Source organism: Syngnathus scovelli, chromosome 6 (assembly GCF_024217435.2).
Source record: "Syngnathus scovelli strain Florida chromosome 6, RoL_Ssco_1.2, whole genome shotgun sequence".
In the NCBI taxonomy this organism is placed as follows: domain Eukaryota; kingdom Metazoa; phylum Chordata; class Actinopteri; order Syngnathiformes; family Syngnathidae; genus Syngnathus; species Syngnathus scovelli.
Window position 1 is genome coordinate 13,776,010 of NC_090852.1, and position 20,157 is coordinate 13,796,166.

The 20,157-nt window shown below is 38.7% G+C and overlaps 1 protein-coding gene across 1 annotated transcript in view; it reads right to left on the reverse strand.

The window, feature by feature from the left end:
* The window catches only part of hydin (HYDIN axonemal central pair apparatus protein), a 45,987-nt gene that overhangs the window by 13,026 nt on the left and 12,804 nt on the right, over positions 1 to 20,157 (reverse strand). The window contains exons 22-63 of the mRNA XM_049724438.2: positions 19,888 to 19,980; positions 19,026 to 19,246; positions 18,084 to 18,171; positions 17,700 to 17,909; positions 16,514 to 16,705; positions 16,257 to 16,431; positions 16,070 to 16,143; positions 14,503 to 14,630; positions 14,134 to 14,264; positions 13,799 to 13,926; positions 13,506 to 13,619; positions 13,265 to 13,342; positions 13,021 to 13,170; positions 12,677 to 12,916; positions 12,447 to 12,570; positions 12,263 to 12,337; positions 11,992 to 12,162; positions 10,939 to 11,109; positions 10,381 to 10,538; positions 9,583 to 9,657; positions 9,313 to 9,496; positions 8,993 to 9,122; positions 8,739 to 8,895; positions 8,095 to 8,176; positions 7,918 to 7,973; positions 7,644 to 7,802; positions 7,284 to 7,469; positions 6,988 to 7,188; positions 5,873 to 6,075; positions 5,564 to 5,746; positions 5,340 to 5,459; positions 4,821 to 4,980; positions 4,217 to 4,389; positions 3,909 to 4,107; positions 3,716 to 3,809; positions 3,139 to 3,232; positions 2,873 to 3,032; positions 2,457 to 2,539; positions 2,075 to 2,230; positions 1,821 to 1,920; positions 499 to 703; positions 60 to 292 (exon numbers count right to left, since the gene is read on the reverse strand). Coding sequence (XP_049580395.1) covers positions 60 to 292; positions 499 to 703; positions 1,821 to 1,920; positions 2,075 to 2,230; positions 2,457 to 2,539; positions 2,873 to 3,032; positions 3,139 to 3,232; positions 3,716 to 3,809; positions 3,909 to 4,107; positions 4,217 to 4,389; positions 4,821 to 4,980; positions 5,340 to 5,459; positions 5,564 to 5,746; positions 5,873 to 6,075; positions 6,988 to 7,188; positions 7,284 to 7,469; positions 7,644 to 7,802; positions 7,918 to 7,973; positions 8,095 to 8,176; positions 8,739 to 8,895; positions 8,993 to 9,122; positions 9,313 to 9,496; positions 9,583 to 9,657; positions 10,381 to 10,538; positions 10,939 to 11,109; positions 11,992 to 12,162; positions 12,263 to 12,337; positions 12,447 to 12,570; positions 12,677 to 12,916; positions 13,021 to 13,170; positions 13,265 to 13,342; positions 13,506 to 13,619; positions 13,799 to 13,926; positions 14,134 to 14,264; positions 14,503 to 14,630; positions 16,070 to 16,143; positions 16,257 to 16,431; positions 16,514 to 16,705; positions 17,700 to 17,909; positions 18,084 to 18,171; positions 19,026 to 19,246; positions 19,888 to 19,980 — 6,114 coding nt within the window. The remainder of the gene's footprint in view (positions 1 to 59; positions 293 to 498; positions 704 to 1,820; positions 1,921 to 2,074; positions 2,231 to 2,456; positions 2,540 to 2,872; positions 3,033 to 3,138; positions 3,233 to 3,715; positions 3,810 to 3,908; positions 4,108 to 4,216; positions 4,390 to 4,820; positions 4,981 to 5,339; positions 5,460 to 5,563; positions 5,747 to 5,872; positions 6,076 to 6,987; positions 7,189 to 7,283; positions 7,470 to 7,643; positions 7,803 to 7,917; positions 7,974 to 8,094; positions 8,177 to 8,738; positions 8,896 to 8,992; positions 9,123 to 9,312; positions 9,497 to 9,582; positions 9,658 to 10,380; positions 10,539 to 10,938; positions 11,110 to 11,991; positions 12,163 to 12,262; positions 12,338 to 12,446; positions 12,571 to 12,676; positions 12,917 to 13,020; positions 13,171 to 13,264; positions 13,343 to 13,505; positions 13,620 to 13,798; positions 13,927 to 14,133; positions 14,265 to 14,502; positions 14,631 to 16,069; positions 16,144 to 16,256; positions 16,432 to 16,513; positions 16,706 to 17,699; positions 17,910 to 18,083; positions 18,172 to 19,025; positions 19,247 to 19,887; positions 19,981 to 20,157) is intronic.

Below are 20,157 nucleotides of genomic sequence, written 5' to 3' on the forward strand. Positions count from 1 at the left end.
ATGGTCATTTGATACATTCTTCAGGATATAATATTCCATGCAGTCGACAGAGATTTTACCTTAATGCCAACATATCTGATGCCCAAGTTGAGCGTGTAAGGCACCTTGCTGTTGTTAGTAAGTTTTAAGCGAACCTGAGAGGTTCGCCCCACAAGAATCTTACTGAAAATAAGCTTGTTCTCTTCCAGTACAAAAACCTGTTCTGCACTGAAAAATGGTTCAGATGTTAGCTGACTCATGCTTTGACACACATGGTGCTCTTCAAAGATAGAGGCCATTTCCAAAACGATGCCTGTATGGCAAAAAGAAAAGGTGTCAATTAATGAAGAGGAAATCAAAAGCGGGGATAGAAAAGTCATGAAAATGGGAGCAAAAACAAGTGTTCAGCTTTAGAGAGGTCATTGCAGGCATAGAAATTAAGAATATTTTTGATCATTCAACTAGGCTCTAAGGCACCGCAGTCTACGATTTAAAAAAGGTAAGAATGACAGTTCCCACCTGGCCTACAAATTTCAGCTATCAGCTTATATGGTATGCCTTCAGGGTGGTCCGAGGGGTCACGGCCACTGATGTCGATAAGCAAATTCTGGCTCCAGCTGCCGAGCTGTTCAGCTATGCAGTCAACCGTCACTGCCTGCCGGGTCCTAGGCTGCATTATTCCCGTGCAAGGGAACACCGCAAACACGCCTGTGCTGAGTCGATTCTAGATTACAGAAAAAGGAAAGGTTCATGTCTAAAATGTGTGGTAAACCTACTTATTAATATCTTGTATTAGACATGCACGTAAACACACTTTGCACACTTGGACTCATCAATTTCTCCTGACATGTCAAACACCGTGCTACCAAGCTGTACGCGTCTTAAAAAAAAAAACTAAACAAAGTCTAGCCCTCACATGCACAGGTTTATTGATTAGCGTGAGCTAACACATTGGCTTCTGTAAGTTATTGAACTGGGGTGGGGAGTATTTGCGCCTCGTGACCGTTTCACTAATTGACAAGTGTAATCAGTTTAAGTGCCGCATGAGTGAAAGTACAAATCTCTACTGTCGAGTTCATGTTTTCTGGCTGCCCCTTTTTGCTGATTTCTGTCTGTGTCCACTATCCTTGGGGAGCGTTGGTGGGCAGAGTCTCAACAGCAGTTGATAATATTTTGAGAGCTGTAATACATATTGTATATATTTCCTTGCATTCATCATTTGGCCCAATGGAAGTGTTAATGAAATTAACGACAGCTTTCAGAAACCGTCTATACTAAATACCTTTTGATGTCAAACCGAGGGGCTTACAGTCTCCCTTAAAAATAAAGTGTCCCAAGTGTGACACATAATTTCTGGAGGGAGATGTATTTGATGGATGACAATAATGATACTCAGGCATAAAAAAAAGATGAGTAGGTAATCAAAGAGGAAGTTAGGAGTTAAGAGTTTTTAACATATGAATAATGGGGTAGGATGTAATTTTTCAAATCAAAGGTGTAACGCAGCTATGCAACAACACCTTCAATTTCATTTTGGAATCATCTTCAACGGCACGTTATACTACACTCTTAAAACTGCTGGATCAAAAACAACCCAATTTGGGTAAAAATTGGACCACAATTAACACATACTAGTTAAAGTCTACCAAAAATCAATTTTAGATTAAAGTCGGATGAGTCGGGTAAATTTAATTAAAAAAATAATAATTCAGCACTCGCTGAGAAATTGATATAAGCTTGCTTTTCAAAGAAAATAGAAATCAAATGGATAGAATAATTGGAACCATAAAAGTATAGATAAAAATTTGCCTCTTCACTTATTTCCACGAGTAGTGTCTCACCTGTGACACGTTTGAATCTTTCTGGAAGGACTCACTCCTCATTTTAGTACCGGATGTATGAGACTTCTCTGAAGTGCTGTCTCGTGTGGTTTTCTTACCACTGTGGCCAGCAAGAGTACAAAGTACAAGACAGAAGTACAATTTATTCTCATATCGTATCTTCTCTGAAACATTATATTAGAGGTGGATCAAAGACAAACTGGAGGAAATGTTAACTGCTGTCCTGCTGTGGTGCTTCCATGGTGCTTTCATACCTCTGCTTTGTTCGTGGGCAAATGCCGATGCCCACACAGGAGATGGTGTAAAAGGTCTCAAATATTCCACTGTTCTCAATAACAAAGTTCTGGCTTTTCTTGGAGCCATAAACGAGAGGGCCAAAATTGATGTCACACGACGGAAAGATTGTGTACCTACACAAGATAAAAATTAAATAATTGAATTAAAACATTCTAATCATTGCATTACCAAAATGAGTATACTAACACATGTAAGACAATCATTTTATTCATGTTAGTATTTATCACAACAAAGCCGATCACAGAAATGTTTGAAAAATGTTAAATGTATCATTACAAAACTATATTTTTTCTTCTTCCAAAAAACCCCAAAAACAAACGTATGATATTGACATCAAACCTGGAAAAGACTGACTGGACTGTAACATTGATGGGTAAAATGGCTACAATATGTCCTCCATCTCCAATGCTGGGCTCAATCACCTGCAGTAGACAAGCACAATTACTTATAACACCACTTCACATTGTTCCTGTTTTTTTTTTTTTAATAAATAAATACAATTGAACAACATGCAGAAGTTACAATGTGTCATTATGACTTTCTGCCTCGTTTCTGCAGACTGGACTCAATTCTGCAGCCTCGCTTTCTTGTATGTACAAAGGTACATACATACATACATACATACATACATACATACATACATACATACATACATACATACATACATACATACATACATACATACATACATACATACATACATGTATATATAAAATCTGAAATTGTTTACAGTGTATGCCCAAAGCCATACCTACCTGACAGGAGAGGACAGGTTTGTCTGTGACTGAGACTTCCTTCTTGGGCTTGCAGACAATCTGAATCGATGTGTACTTTTTGCGAGGAATTAAGGTACCAGTTGCAGGAGTCATCGTGAAGGCCGATATTAGGTTGGGGTTTTTGTCTCCAACTAAAATCCTGGTGTAAATAAAGTCCGCATTATTACACTTATTCTGCCCATGTGTGTGAAGTCCAAATGGCATTTTAAGGGTGCAATGGAAATACATAAGTCATCTAAACTCACTTGTATACAAATTCATATTTTCCTTGGTTTTTCAGTTTGATGGTACGTTCTACTTCTTCAAAGACTTTTATTGTTCCAAAGTCCAGACAGCCATCTGCCACAGAATGGGTAACAAACGTATTAATAAAACACTATACCGTATCTTCAATATATAGTTGAATATCTTGGTTATATTATTCCATCCATATGTACTATATCGCTTGTCTCCACGGGGGTCGCGGGCATGCTGGAGCCTATCCCAGCAGTCATTGAGCAGTAGGCGGGGGAAACCCCGAACCGGTTGCCAGCCAATCGCAGGGCACACAGAGACGAACAACCATTCGCACTCACACCTCGGGACAATTTGGAGTGCTCAATCAGCCTACCAAGCATGTTTTTGGGGATGTGGGAGGAAACCGGAGTGCCCGGAGAAAACCCACGCAGGCACGGGGAGAACATGCATGCTCCACACAGGGAGGGCCGGAGGTGGAATCAAACCCGCACCCTCCTAATTGTGAGGCGGACGTGCTAACCAGTGTGACACTGAGCCGCCCATATTATTAACATTATTATTATTATCAGTATTATTATTGTGTACCTGGCGTGATGTCCATAGCTATATCAAAGGCTTCTGCAGAGACCTGTATTTTGTCCGTGTATAAGACACCCAGAATATTTTCTGCATCTGAAACCTGGAAGAAAAAAATAAATAAAAATACAGCACATACAGAACAAGAGTGAACATGCACTCATAAATGGTACTCAGTACCCACAATGCAATTGTAATTTACCTCAAAACGTAATTGCTTTTTAATATTCAGTGGCTTTTTGGCTAAAAAGTGCATGGTCAAGAGGAGGGAGGAGTTGGGTAGAACGACACTGTGGTCCTGAGATACACTAAACTCATCACCAAGTTCCTCTAAACCATGAAGTCTCCACGATATTGGCAGAGGAGTCCTGTTGTGAAGCTTCACACTTCGACTCTCCTGTCTTTAGATGCAGAAGACATATCGTAGTATAATGTCAAAATTATGTAATAGAAAAACCCTCTGTTACTTGGGAAACAGGGCTGACTACTGATTGTTGGCAAAATAACTACCTGTGAAGTAAAACCCTGTTGAAATGCATTCGTTTGCTTTCTAGCTCCAGCTCTGGTCTCACTCCCAGACAGGAGAGTGCAATGGTGAAAACCTCTGGATTGTCCTTGATACAGCACACAATATTGTCCTTGATCTCTCCTGGAGTTGTTGGGTAAGCCCAGACAGTCAACTCCTGAGAAAGGTGAATAAGAATCCAGTATAGTATGAAAATGTTCTTCCCTATGAGTTACAGTACAAATTACATTGATGTATTCATTTATTTCAACAATAAATACACCCAGCTCCACATTCACACAGAAAATCACATTATCTGATTTTTAAAGAATTTATTTGCAAATAATGGGGGAAAATAAGTATTTGGTCAATAATGGCCTTGATCAGGGGCTTCACACAAGATCTCACCCCGTGGGGTCAAAATGACTCTACAACTGTACCACTTAACTAGACATGTCCTATGGCTAGACCAAATAAAAAGGAAAAGAGATGACAAAACATTTTTCTGTAGGTTTGGTATAGATTGGATAGTCTGACTTGGTGGAATAATACCACAGAGTGATGTTAAAATCTCCATGAGGCAATTTGAATTGACAGTTAACGTGGTACCTGCTCCTGGTCAGTTTGTAGAGTCATGTTGGGAGGATCTAGCAGATATGTGATGCCCTGGGTGTCAGTTTGGAAATGGAACTGAATCTCAGCCTCAAGTCCGGAATTGTTTCTGATCACCAGTCTCTCTGTGTTGTCTGGATATCGATTATCCTTGTACCTGTGCAGACAGTTAAACCACGTAATGTGCATCAGAAAGAAAAAAAAAACAGTACCGGCCAATGAAGTGAGATTGGGGTCAAAGATTTGGTACTTAAAATTGAAAATAAACGCTTGAATATTAAAAAAATAAAACAATGTATTCTAAGTAATTATAATTGTATGAAATGGTTTTTTGAGTTGCAAATAATTTTGTTTCCCTTTGGTAATTATTATAAATAAATTATTTTCACTTTTCACTTCCATTTATATTTAGGGATTTGTGGTCTTATTTCTTTCAGTTGCATGTTTTATTTTTTTCCAAGTACAAAACGTTTGACCCCAATCTAAGTCCATACATCGCCTCATTGCTCTACTCACTTGTCTCTAGTCTTGCTACAGAGTAATGGTCCAAACTCATAGTACCCAGGATTAACAACATATGTCCTCTTTAGCCCTTGGAGGAATTTTGGCACTTCTCGGCAATAGGGAAAAAGAACCCTGAGGAAAAATAAAAAGATCGATTGTGAAACATGTCCCCATGAACATAGAGGCTCAGTCTTTTCAATTCCCACAAGGATTTCAAAAAACACATCACAACTGACTTGTAGTCGTTGCAGAAGGAGGGATATGTGCAAATCCCCTTGCAAAGGAGGTGGTAGACTTTGTGAGTCCCAAGGAGCTCAAAGTTGAAGGTTTGTTCATATATCCCAGGAGTGCTGGAGTAAAACCATAGCTTCAACACCACTTGTCCATTTGCTGGCACAACCCAGCGAAATGTTGTGAGGCTGCACACAAAGACACAAATACATTGGGCCTGATTTATTAAGATTCCAAATATTTAGCGCTATGCTGTTTGTTTGCTGCAGCTGATTGGATGCAAAACAAGCATTTTATTCATTTTGTTTGTTTACCTCTGGTTGCGTTTCTGCTCTACACTTGCATTGTGAGGATCTTGGTCGGAAATATCAGTTGTGGAAGACACAAGTCCAGAGGTTAGATTTTGTTCCGTGGCTTTAACTTTTGGAAGGGCTGCAGGCCTTTTAACACTCTTCTGACTCTCTCTGCCCTTCTTATCTTTAATCAGCTTTGCACTTGCTTTGCGACCTTTAGGCGTCTATAGGACACAAAAAACATTCAACACAACATATATTTTTTTCAACATATGTATATGTAATTTAATTTAAATTTTTTAAATTGTAAATCCTTATGTGCTATTTTGCTACCATTCATATGTCTCTTCCATTTGTGATTAGTTTCCTTGTGGAAGTTGGCCCTTGAGCACCCAAATAATACGTGCATCTATTGTCACAAAACATCAAGCCGCATGGAAACGGTTTCATAGGAATTACTTTTAACATGCTTGTCTATAATTTTCTTTCAAAGCTGCCTAAACAATTCACAAATTTGCCAGGTGTTATTTTAAGAATGCATAAATAAATAAATAAATAAATAAATAAATAAATAAATAAATAAATAAAAACAGACGGTGATATTAATACAATATGGGATGCGTCATCGTGGTCTACCAAAATGTGTACAACTGTTTTATTCTTCCTTTATTTCTCTGCATGCCAGGTGTCTACACTTGCATGTGACGTGGTAACGGTAAGTCCGTTCTTGACGGCGTTTGGCTAACCCAGACTGACTGTGCGAGGCTGAAATAGGGACAGAGGATCACGCCCAACCTCTGTTTGTTTAATTTCTTCTTCTTCCACATGTATGTGATGCCAAAACATCTGAAGATCAGCGGACCTTTGCGTTTTGGGCCATGTATATGAGAATGAAATGGTAGAGGTTTAACCCTTTCACTCTGGTTTCGACTTTTAGCGTATTCAAGCCCCCAAAACGCCGTTTCTATTTTGACAAAAGGAACTTTAGATATTTGGCCTTTTCACCAACAACCTGACTCGAATAAATGGGTCCTGAGAAACACTATAGACACACAGGAAAAATGCCTGACCTAAATACTTTATAATTTCTCTGTAAAAGAAGTGTGATTGAGATTTCATTAAAACGCTGATTTTACCTTTATTGATTGTACATCTTCATCATCTTCCTCTTTTCTCTCATCTCGTTCATCTCCTGAAGAACGACTCAGAAATATGAAACAATTACAGTTCACTTGTCTCTTTACTCGCTCCCTAGTTTTGGGTAGATGAATCACCGAGAATGTAATCGGGGGAGGGATAGAAAGTTCACCTGAACCCAAACCCAGTTCATCGAGTACCTATGGAATTTAAAGTGGCAAACCCAAAGGTAAGAACAGGAATTATAAGGCATAATAAATGATACTGAAAACAAAATACCATTTGCTGGCCCTACCTCATGTAGTGGAGGAAGGTCCTGGTTTTTGAGCAATTCATACAAATCTGGATAGTCTGTGCCTGTGAGTTTAAGAACAATGTGAGGGATGATGATTGCTGCCTTTTCGTTTTTGGCTGGCTCTGTCTGATTGTTTGGAGATGGGATTTTGCTAGTGGATTTTTTGTGCTTCTTTGGTGCGGGAGTCTGTAAAATGAACCGTTGAATTATGAAAATAAATATTGTAGGGACACTGAAAGTTTCAGACCATGGAATTTGTCAAATACAAGCACAAGTTTATCTGTGTATAAATGTGTACCGTATATACATACAGCAATAAAATTATACTGTATGTACAGCAGAAGATGGAAAGACAAGAACCTGTTTCTCAGCCGGGGCATCATCTGGGGATGTATCCTGACCTGGTAGCGGGACCCGCAATAAGCCGTTCTCACGGTCCCAATGTTGGAGAATGTGTTCCACCTGGATTTGGCACTTTTCATACGCACTGAACATATTGTGCAGCTTATCTATCACGGGCTAGGAACGAAGGTGACACTGGTTGGTTTTACAGTCATTTGACATTCTTGAAAATGACACTCCATACACCAAGTATTCTCACTTGGGTCATGAGTATGCTTCACAGTAAACCTACCTTTTCCGTTGCTGTATCAGACTGCATTGTGTCTTCTCCGTCTTTGCCTTGTTTTCCTGCCATCAATAGAGAGGGGTGACAATACAATACAATAAATACAGTCATTTTCAAACTTTGCTAAGAAAAATCATTTCGATAATTTGTGCAGGGATTCTGTAATGTATGGTGTCTTGTTACCGTCATTTGAAGATTGATCTTTCTTGTCCGCTTGTGATTCTTTTGAGGATGGGATTCGAGGAGCAGCCATTGCACTAGATGGCTAAAGGGACAAGATCATTTGAAATGTTATTATTGACATTTGGAGTTGGCATACACAGTGTAGCGCCGCTATCCTACAAATTGCATGACATGAGCGGATGGATTTGAAATTGGTCCAAAACATTAACCAGTTCATAAAATGGACCCATGATTCAAAGTCCACCCTGAGTTTCTGTTGACCAGTGCATGGCAAGTGATGGTGGAGACTAAAGTAAATTATTTGACCCAAAATAAGGTGTTGGTAAAGCGCCATATATACTGAAAGTGCACTCCACTTTCAAATCAAATTTCCTTTTTTTTTTTTTTTTCACAGCAAAAGTAAATTTAGATCATCATTCAAATTCATCAGGGATTCAGTGATTAAACAGCGATTACAAATTTGGGCTAAAACTCCAGGCAATAATTATATTGAGAAAGGGCAATATTGTTTTAAAATATACACACACAAAAATAAAATACATGCTTGGTCGTTGTTACTTTGCAGATTTTCCTCCATCTGAACATCCGTAACAAAAGTGAAACCACTGTGAGTTTGAAATTAACTAAATAATAAATATACAGACCTGCTTACTCTCCACGGAAGCCTTCTTCCTTGACACTTGTTTGCTTTCCTTAACTGCACCCTTTTTAGTCTTCTTCTTTAACTCATCGAGTTTGATTTTCTTCATTTCATCCTGTAGCTTTTTTTCCTGCTCCATTTTCCTGATTCGCTCAAGAACTCTGGCGGACACAAATGCATTGTGTTTAATGTTAGTGATATAAAATGAAGATACAATATAATGAGATTTTGGAGGGGAGGGTGTCACTCCATCATTACTTGAGTTTCTTTTGTTTCTGTCGTTCAATAATTTGCTCTTTCTTTTCCTCTGGTAGAGTTTCATATTCCTCCTCATCCATATTCTGCAGCCACTCCTCCTCCAACTGTGCCTTTTCCATCTGCAAAGCCTCTGCCCAATGTCCATTGCACATATGTTTAGTCATACAATAATCACAATTGATAAGTAATAATTAAATAATGAGTATGAATTCTCATCAGAGGTCAATGTATCATATTACATTAAAAATCCTTCATTAATTTATTATGAAAATTATTATATAATTTCCTTAGCGAATTAGTAGTCGTGTATGCAAATTTACCTTCAGCTTTTCTTTCTGCCATCTTCCGAGCTTTTAAGGCACTGTATGTGTCATGTATGTTGATCACATATATGTGTTTACGGTTATTAAGCGCCTTGAGAATAATTTGAAGAGAGTGTGCCACAGACTTGGTGTAGACTGAATCAAGACTGTAAATTATGATTCCACAATAGCAGTCATCGAACTGGTTGACATGAGTAGACAAAACAAAAGAGAAAATATGTCAGAATAACAGGACAGAACGCTGTCTAATCATCAGTGTCTTACTACCTGAAATCTCTCCTTTAGGATTTCGACCAGGAGCTTTTCAGGCAAGAGATTACACAATGCGGTTTTAATTAATCCCTGAAACAGAAAACAGTGATGCTGTCAGAACATTTTGTTTTGACACTGAAACTTCGTGTTGGTTTTGTGGGAAAATATGTATTAACGTTGAAACAAGTATTGACATTGAAAAAGAGTCAATTGAAAAATAAAATACATTTTTTGATTAACAACTGCAAGAACAGAAAAGCTTCTCCGAGGATATAATCGCTGAAGTCATGAAGAGATGCATGGGGGGCTGTCAATAAGATTAAAGACAGAAAATCCCAATAAACTGGTAAAGTGTAAAGTGGAGGGGCTAATCCACGGCACACATCCCCCGTGGAGTGAAAAATTTGAATGGGCATGTCAACCAGAAAAATCATTCATCCACACACCAATCAATGAGCTCGTGCTTTGTATCATGCTTTTCCTAAAAAGAAATAAGGAAGTGAAGCAATAAATACTTTTTCACAGCACTTTACAGAGTCCACACACGCTACAGTAGTCACAAAAGGGAAATGTGAAGACTGACACGTGAAAACATTCAAATCACATTATAGTATTGTTGTAATAATGTCTGAGAAAAAAATGGTTTCCATGCTGATACTTGATTTGACACGTTTTTCTAAAATGGTAAAAAGATTTTCAATGCCAGTTTAGAGATGAATACCCAGTACATGTTAGACATTTTAGAAGAAAGAAAGATACATTTCTGGACCAAGAAATTACATACATACACTTGTTTAAGACGAGAAAATTTACCTGGCTGCCTGTGCCCCCAGATTCTTTTTGCGATTTTAAGTCACTGCTGATGCTTTCAGAGGGTTTTGGATGAGTTTCTGAGGCAACTGAGCTTGCCAATGTATCTGTTACTTCAGTGGGGGACTCTGATCTTGAGCCGATGTTTGCAGATTCATGAGCTAGAAGAAAAAAGACAGGTTGGCACAAATAACCAATTATGAGAGAAACCTATACCTCTTATAAATAATTCATAAAAGCTAATACACATTTTGTGATATCATTTCCTAAAATAAATAATAAATTGTTTTGTAGTAATTATTATTTTCCTAACACGCTGTAATGATGTGCATGTTTTTTATCCTGTTTATATTTTGCTAGTGAATTGCTCTGCTATGCCCTTTTCATAGGGGTGGATGGAAAAGACAAAAAGGAGGGAGCGTGAGGGTGCGTGTTGACTGTTGAGAAAAAAAGAATAAAGGCACAGCTAAATTCAGTCCTGCCGTGTCAGTATTTATTTAGCAAGGAAGACACCAGAAAGGTACAGCACTGGATCCTCATTGCAAAGAGTATTGTGCATACCAGCCTCTTCCAACCTCTGAGCGTATTCAGCAGCAGCACGGCTAAACAACTGTCTTCCAGCCAGGCTAACGAGGGAAGTCCCGTGCAAAAGTGAATCGGCAAGCACAGCATCCATACTTAGACAAGCCCCTCCATAGTGATTTGCCAGGAAAGCTGCTTTGTTGCTTTGAACTGAAAGAATGGATGAACAGAAAAATGAACGTTTTTAATCTTAATTCTCCCCCAATGATGTGCATGTACAATGAAGTAACATAACAGAAAATAAAAAAAGGGCCTTAAAACTTGCTTAAGAGCCTCGTGGTCGAACCGGTCATCATATTATGATGTCAGTTAAAAACATTTCGTGTAACTCACAAGAACTGGATGGAGTGAAATTCAAGCAGTGGTGAAACTCAATCAGTGCAGTCAATTACTATACTAGTTTATAGGCTGATTTATAGCTGACTGGCTGGATGCTGCACAACGTGTCACTTACAGAATTAGCAATAGTATTTTGATTTACTAGATATCAGTGGCTAGCATCTTCTTCTACATGTGTGACAATTATTGTTATGAAATATGTGAGATACACCTACACTACGATTATGCCCTCCGTGGATTTGTTTGAACATTGTATAAATAGCATTTAAACAAACTGTTTCTATTGAGCCTATCTCAGTCGACATTGTGCGTGTGTGCGTGTGTGTGTATATGACAACAGAAAAATAGACTGAGCAACTGAAATTGTACATAAAACAAAATTGGGAAAGAATTTCACTCCACTCCAATTTCCAACAATTACTATCCTCAGTTCCCAAATGATTCATCAGTATTATTAAAAAGGAAACAGGTACAGCGATAAACATATTCCATCGAAGCCATCAAATTAAATTCAAAATGATTATTGAAAAAAAAAATCAGTTATTAAATCTCTTACCTCAAAGTGTATTCAATTCAATATTGGTTGACATGATTATATTCTGTTTTTATTTGTTTTTGTGCATCCAGCCATTTTTTCTTCCATTTGTTGCAGAAAGGCTTAAGTAATCATTAAAAAATTCTTTGCTTGGTTACCTGTCAGTGGGGCTCCGTATATAATAATAGCAATGCCTCTGCAGTTCAGAGCAGCTAGACCTTTGGGTGATAGGTCAACACCCATATAGCGGGCAATTGCATTGGACAGAGGGTTTATCTCTAGTGTCCCCAGACTCCCAGTAGCTTCTGCTTTCATGATATCTGAAATGACTAAAGTACACATATGAGTGTTAAAATAACAGAATAAAAAATGTTGAAATATACCAAAGTTACTTTAATGCATTTGCAACGATTGAGCAGTCACACCCACTCAGTTCAGTTCTTCGTCTTTCACCCCTTTTGCCGCCTCTTCGTTTTTGCAGACCCGTTCCAGTTACGTGTTTATCTGGAGTAAAAAAAATGATTATAGGTCATTGAATCTCTAAGTTAGCACCTCTGAATTTAATCATTTGAGACAGATGCACATCGATGATAATGCTTCACACAATCATGACCTTTGAGCCGAAAGCAGTGATCTTTGTAGAAGTCCATAAGTTCTACAGGAAGACTTTCTCCAGCATTTCTTGGAGGCAGCAGCAGCACATCGTTTGCATCATATCCATCCAGTAGACTGAGGATCTAATGTAATGGGGTACAGGAATTGAATATACAATGATAACAATAATTACATATGGGATTGTATGATTAAAAATAGATTTAAAAATTGTTTGCAAAATAGCTCTACCTTTTCTTCCTTCAGGTACTGTGTGTCAAACTCAAGGGAGTAGAACTCAATGGGGTAAGAGCAAGGGTTTTTAACAATGACTTCTGCTTCAATCTCCATATTAAAGGGCAGACTAGGGCCCATGGTTAATTCTGGAGGACAAAACACCAGTTGTGGGTCATCGCCCTGCCCCAGGGCCGTAATGACCACCGGCTGAGTTCCCTCCGTTACAGTTATTATTAAATGCCTCTTGTAAAAACACTGTAAAGAAATCAGTTCATTGAAAGTCAATGTGCTTGTCATCACTTCTCCATAAACATTATTGTATTATATTTGTATTATTTCAACAAGGTGAATATGTTTACCCCTTCAGTAGGACTGAATTTGACCTGCACGTTGACATGCTCGCCAGGGGTGAGCATGCCTGAGGAGGGAGTCATCTCAAACATCACAGGTGGTGGCCGGTGCTGCTGCAGGTATTTGCTGCGCCGATGGAGGGGCAGGAATTTATCGACCTGGAAGAAAAGTAGAACAGGGGTAGGTTTCACCCGAATGTGACATGTTATTAACGTGTAATTGAAACTGACAATAGCTTGTATTGTTGAGTACCTTTACAGGCTTCACATCTTCCACTATGCTCCATTGGCAGGGCACAGATTCATAATTAAATATCTGCATTGTCTGAATCTAATGGAACATAAGACCGTTTTAGGGAATGACTCAACTTGTTTGAGCACTCAATGTTTGCTACATGCTATTCTTATGTCACGTTGTACAAATAATGACATGCAATAATAAATATGAGTATACATGTTGCCTTATAACTTGTTCATTTATGACACTATATTACCTGACATAATCCACACCGCACAACGTCAAACTGCAGTGTTTCTGAGGAAACAGAGATTGACGGCACAGTCACCACCGCACAAAGATGCACTTGTACTGATGGACCACCTATGACCTGTAATCCAAAATAAAATACCCTGTAAATCAAACATTCAATTCATACTTGGCACTGAGAAAGATGTTATCCTGCAATTTTCTTTTACAAAAATTAAAAGAAAGTCTTATAAGTGTAAGCAAACAATCAAATAATATAATTGCCATAAGAACAGATGACTCCGCTCAAGTGACGAGTACCTGAATTGGAATGATAGCACTTCTGATCCCCAATGATAGGTTGCCTTTTTGGGGATCAAATTCAACGTTGAAAGTTTCTTTCTCACCACAGGAAAGGTTCCTTATGCTACCAAATTCTACCTTGAAACCTTGAAGGACCAAACACGTAATCACAACATTGTAATAGCATATAGCCCTAATAGGGAAAGGCAGGACAGCATCTTTTGACTATTTTAGAACATTTTTAAAAAGCAGGATGCAGCTAATATAGTTCCCATGATACGTTTCTTCATGATAACTTACAAATATTATCTCAAAGTATTAAAAATAACATTAAACATCTGCAAATGCATTACCTGCAATGACTTTGGAGTTTGCATGGAAGGAGACTGGTAGCGGTCCATTATTGGTGATCTTAACAGTTTGTTTTAGTACTTGGCTCGGAACAACATAACCAAAATCCAGAACATACTCTGGGAGGAGGAACCTGGCGGAATGGGAAGGAGATGGCATTGATGCACATGTACATTTATAAATAAGCCACTCTGTTGCATTACAAGACAACAAAGTTCACAATATCTTGCTTAGAAATACATTTGCTGAGATAGACCGATGGGAAAAGATTTACTTGAGGCTCACTATGGATTGGTTCACACTGCAGGTCTTAATGCTTAATTGGGATTTTGGGATGAAATCTGACTCTTTTTTTAATTAATAATACATACTTGCTGAGTTTACTCCATTTTTTGGTAGAACCTTGTGAGTTCCGCTGCTCCATAAGGCTCTTGGTCACCGCCAAAGCATTTTCTGTGACCAGCATTTTCTCAATCTCCAAAAGAAGCACCTCTTCATACTAAAAGACAAATGGTTTCAAAGTCAGTTATTACAATACAGTATCTATCTATCTATCTATCTATCTATCTATCTATCTATCTATCTATCTATCTATCTATCTATCTATCTATCTATCTATCTATCTATCTATCTATCTATCTATCTATCTATCTATCTATCTATCTATCTATCTATCTATCTATCTATCTATCTATCTATCATTAGGCGCTTTTCACACTGCATTTCGCATTCACTGTGTGTGTCGTGAGAGGAGGGGACAGAGTGGAGTGGAGCTGGGCGTCGCAGCGGGTCAAAATGACTTCAACCGATTTTCAGAGTGGTGTTACCGTGACATAAGACATGGATTTAGTGTTATTTTGGCGGACTTATCGACAAGCAACGGCATGATTAATTAAAGTTTCCAAGTTGCCACCAATCCATTATGCTACGTTCAGACCCAATGTGAAATATTGCAATGTGGAGGTGACTGCACACAATGGTTTGCTTTGAGCTGACAAGAGTGACTCGTCTCCTCCGGCATGGGGGAGTTCACACATCACCAGTCAATCTAGTGATGGTTTTGTTGGCTGCTAAATGCTCTTTGTTTAGAGTTAACCAGTTATAAACAATTCTGTCCACTCACAAGAAACTCCAGCTTCTTTGCTCCCAATTCTTCAACCCTACTGGTCTTTTTTTGTCTAAGTTCAGGCTAAGAAAGGAAGCTGGCTGTGGTATTTGCCTCTCAGTCTCAAAGACCGCAATGATATTGTTGTCTCACCTTGTTTTTATTTCACCACACAGATTGAATATGTGCGTGTTATTTTTTTTTTACTTTATTGGGCTATGTCCGGGTGTTCCTGCAAATGCATGTGACGTACTAAGTAGGTTCTTGATTAGCTGTCAATGACGCAATGTGGCCAAACGTTCACGGGCAGAATTGGCGAAGCAGGAACTTCAAATGCTTCAAACGCTCCGGTCACGCAACCGGGCCTGCCCACGCGAACTGGACTGACAAGATATAGAGATGCACTGCTGGGAATGCTGAGCACGCTTTCGGTTTGCACGTAGCATTTTCTCTGATGCTTGTGTCCTGCTCCTTTGTCTTAAAATGAGCAAAGTCAGGGATTTTTTGCAACAGTACATCTTGTTGAGGTGCAGTCTAACCAGTGGCAAGATCTTTGTCTTTACTTTCTGCTATAAGTCAGCAATTCAAATATGGGCGTGCTGGTAATTTCGCTTTACCACGTGACTTCTTTAACACTAAGCAAGTGCAGTGTGAAAAGGGCTTTAAAGTATACATCGTATTCATACAGCATATACAATAAAGCTATTCAATTCATTTGCTCCACTCCCTTTAATATAACTAAATTGAAATAATTGAAATCCAACTTCATGACCTCTTACAATCATAAAAGTTTTGAAAGCTTAATATTAGTCAAATTTATTTTGTGGACTAACAGGAAGTGAACAGGTATCCTCCATTTTGACTACTTCTGTGGCGTGGTCAAGCATATCACTGTAGCCCTCCTTCGCTGTAAAGAAATAACAGGGTGAGAAAAAATGTCTTCAGAGTTCCATTGTCAATCATTGATCTCACTGCACAAGAATATGTTCACGTCGGTGTTTTGCTTTGCCTTTCATTTACCCAGGCTTCGAGGTAAATTCAGGGAGATCTTTGGGAACACTCCCTCGCCTGCGAGTGAGATGACCTGTGGTGGCAAGTGAGCCACAACCACCTGAAACTGCTTTTCAAAGACTTCAGGAATGCCAGGGAGGTAGAGCACGCGTAAATGATATTTTGAGCCAGCCTCAATGTAACCCTGCCACACAAAAGATTACGTTGAAAAAAGAACTACCCAGTACATTAAATGACTGATGTTCATGGTCTCAACTTCAGCTCACTGTAGGGGGGATGACCAGTGGTTGACCAGGTTGGATCTCCTCGTTCTGCTCATCCTCAGTTTCCAGCATTGCATCTGGCTCCTTCTGTTCCACTGTGGTCTTCTCCCTTTGAACCTTTTCAATACTGAATTTAAAGCCCACCTTTCCGGTATTCCTCAGAATCACGGTTGACTCCCCAATTTGATCAAAACGCTGGAATACAAACCAAAAGTGTGCTTTTTAAATTACAACTTTTTTTTAAAATTTACAAGGATCACAAAATACATTTACAAAACAAAATGACTATATTTTTTTGTTCCTAATGGCACAAACATCAGCTGAATGCACATGATAGTGCTTGGATATGAATGGATATGAGTTTCTCCTTCATTGAGCAAGAACTACGGAAAAGTGAAGCCTATTAATTTGTTGTGATATGGAGTGAAAAGATATGGGTTTGACAGCAAAAGATAAATGAGACAAAAGAATAATATTTTAGCTTTGACAGCTGTCTTTTTACTGTACATCTAGATATGACCCGCAATGTTCATAATAGGCAATTTATTGTTTTTTCTGTTGTTTTTTTAAAGCTAAGATGCATGCTCCAGCAACTCCACTGTTCGGGTGTCCTTGGCTGTTTGACCTCTGGACTGCTTTTGTTCACAAAACTCCGACTGATTAAATGAACGTATGGAAGGGCTTATTAACCTTCAATTGATGAGCAACAATGATGGCAGCAGCTGCAACAAGGACTCAGAAAAATCTGCCTGCCAATTTAACAATAATAGAACCAACGTGACTGGGAGATTTTTCCTCATACTGTAAAACAGTGGCTTGAATCGGAATGTCAAAACTGCATTTAGGTTATGTGCACAACACTGTTAAGTTTATTTGCACAATGAGAACGCCTACTCCGGTTGGCGGATCGGACATCTAAACGGGTAAACAATTCCATGAAAATCAGAATGTTACTTCTGGTTCCAATCAATTCTTGAGACTCAATGCCCAAACCAGGGTTTTACAAGTCAACCCGTTTGTTAAATACGCTGTAGTAGGTTGACTCAGGGCCAGCTAGTGGCCTAAAACATTTATGCAGTGTAGTACACATTGGATCACAGAAATAACAGCTAGCGGTTGTGGGCCTGAACAACAGACTGTTTATGATATGGGCCAGCCCTGCAGACTAGTATAGTGAAGACAGTCATACCTGCAGACCAAAGTCAACAGTAGTCGAGTCCAGACTGAAGCTGATCTCTGATGCTTCCCCTCTGAGTCTAATGTCATATATTGGTCCATGCTCTACTTGGCACTGTGCGATCACCTCTCGGCTAACGAAGTCCTGGCCGTGAAAGATGAACGTGACCAACTGCTGCTCGCCAGGTTTCAGATGTCCATGCATTGGCAAGACATCAAAAATCTACAGAAAGAGTATGAACATCAGTTCGGCGCAACGGATCCAGTCAGCTGAAACAGACTCATGTTTACCACTGTAACATAAATATGGATGGATGGAGAAAACTCTATAACAATCTATCATGCACTGCACAAAGAGGTTTTCATAACTCTTGTTAGGTTGCATGATGAAGCGTACCTCTTGCACACACACAGAGCATTGCGGGATGTCCTGGTCTGGTATAATACCTTCGTTGGTGAGAGCAGCTATAGAGGTTTCAGAAGACCTTTTGAGGGAGAAGTATCATAATGTTATACATAGATTCAGAATGGTAATATTAATAAGCAAGGTAAATTTAATGGTTTTCTAGACTCTCGACAAAAATAATAAAAATCCATAAATATACCCCAAAAAATCCATAAGGAAGTAAATGAACAAAAATGCATATGGAGATTGGGCCAGTGTAGTTACTTTCCCTTTATATGAAAATGAAAAGACCTGCAGCTTTAATTTAAGGGGATTCACAATAATATAAATAATTAATTACAGTTAAAACTTAGACTAGCGCTTACTCAATGGCTCAAACGCATTTGGTTAAAGTGACTTTATTGTAGACATAAATCCAGTTTTATTACTTGGATTACAACCAATTGCGGCAACTACTCGCTGACATAAGTCTAGAGCCCATGGACGTTGCTGTTTCCTCTCTGGAGATGCTTTGTCTTTAGCCAGTGACAAGGGAAAGAAATTGAATATTCTTTCATGGCCACTTACCAAAGACAAAAAGCTCCAGCCTTATGTTTTGTCAGTAACATATTTGTTTATGTACTATAGTATATTGTTGACATGTATCATTCTTGTCTGTATACCAAGAACAAGCATGACATAGACTCCCTGATTCATCCCATGAAGATTTACAGCAATGACATGGGAAGGCCAATTGAACTATGATAAGTGTGGGCAAAAAATATCTAGGCAAGGTCAGATAATCACAACAAAGGGATCAAACTACCTGATGGCACCATAACAGATATGCTCAGAGCTTCCGACCTAATTAAATTCACTAGCAGAAGTAAAGTACATAATGGCAAGCAAGTGCAAAACACATGCACAATAAAGTTTTTTTTGCTAATGGTATACCTGAAGGCACACTGTGAATGATCCACCAAACAGGCCCAGCGGTAAAATACCGGCAGTGGGGAACAGTTTGTCATTGTGACTTCCTGGTGATTTTCTGTTGAGTTGAGAACACTTCCAAAATCCACTGTGGTGGAGGAAAAATGGAGGTTGGGATAATGAAGTTCAGCATGCATTTCCACCTTGTCTTCTTGTGGATGTCCTATGTAGATCATGTTGAGGGTCTGGAAAAATGGACAAGAAAGAACATCTAATTATTCACACATATATATACGGTAATCCCTCGCCACTTTACGCTTCATCTATTGTAGCCTCGGTGCATTACGACTTTATAAGTGACGAGAGAACAGTGTTTAAATACACGCTGTATATGAATATAGGAGATTCATGCGCAACCTTGACTCACTTTGGTTTCGCAATGCATGGTTAGTGTAGTGTGGTAATTCTAAAGGTGTGGTAATTCTGAAGGTAGACACTTTGCAAGGTAAACCATAGTTCTAATTAACTTACTTATGATAAACCCATGTCATATAACGACCAACAAGAAACACTACTTATTGGAAATTTCAGCACAGTGATGTTTAAATTTCTAGATAATGAATGTACTATTCCTACTTCGAGGAGCTTCGTTTTTCGCGGGTGTTTCTGGAACGCATCTCTCGTGAATAACGAGGGATCACTGTATAAGCAGTCATCATTACACAAAAGAGATGTAAATAATTTGAGATTACAAAACAAGTTGTTTTAGTTTAGTGTACTTTGTAGGTTTGGGACAGATTTCAGTGGCTTAATTTGAACTATAGAAAAGTATAGCGAAAGACAATTTTGCAGACAAAAAGAAACATAAAATACACCTTGATGTTACCTGATCCACCACTTGTGACAACTGACCATGGAAGCAAGTTGGATCAAAACATATCCACAACTGAGTTTCTTCCCCTTGAGCTAGTGTCATGCTCTGAAAAAAAAAATGCATTATATCGTTAGAGAAATCTCATGACGTAATGTCGATGTAATGAAAAGATCACCGTCAATCCTCTTTTTTTTTTTTACAATACTCTTGTACTGCACATTTCTGCACTTGCAAGTGACTCCTGTAGGCTTGAATCATATTCACAGCCCTTTCAACAAAGTC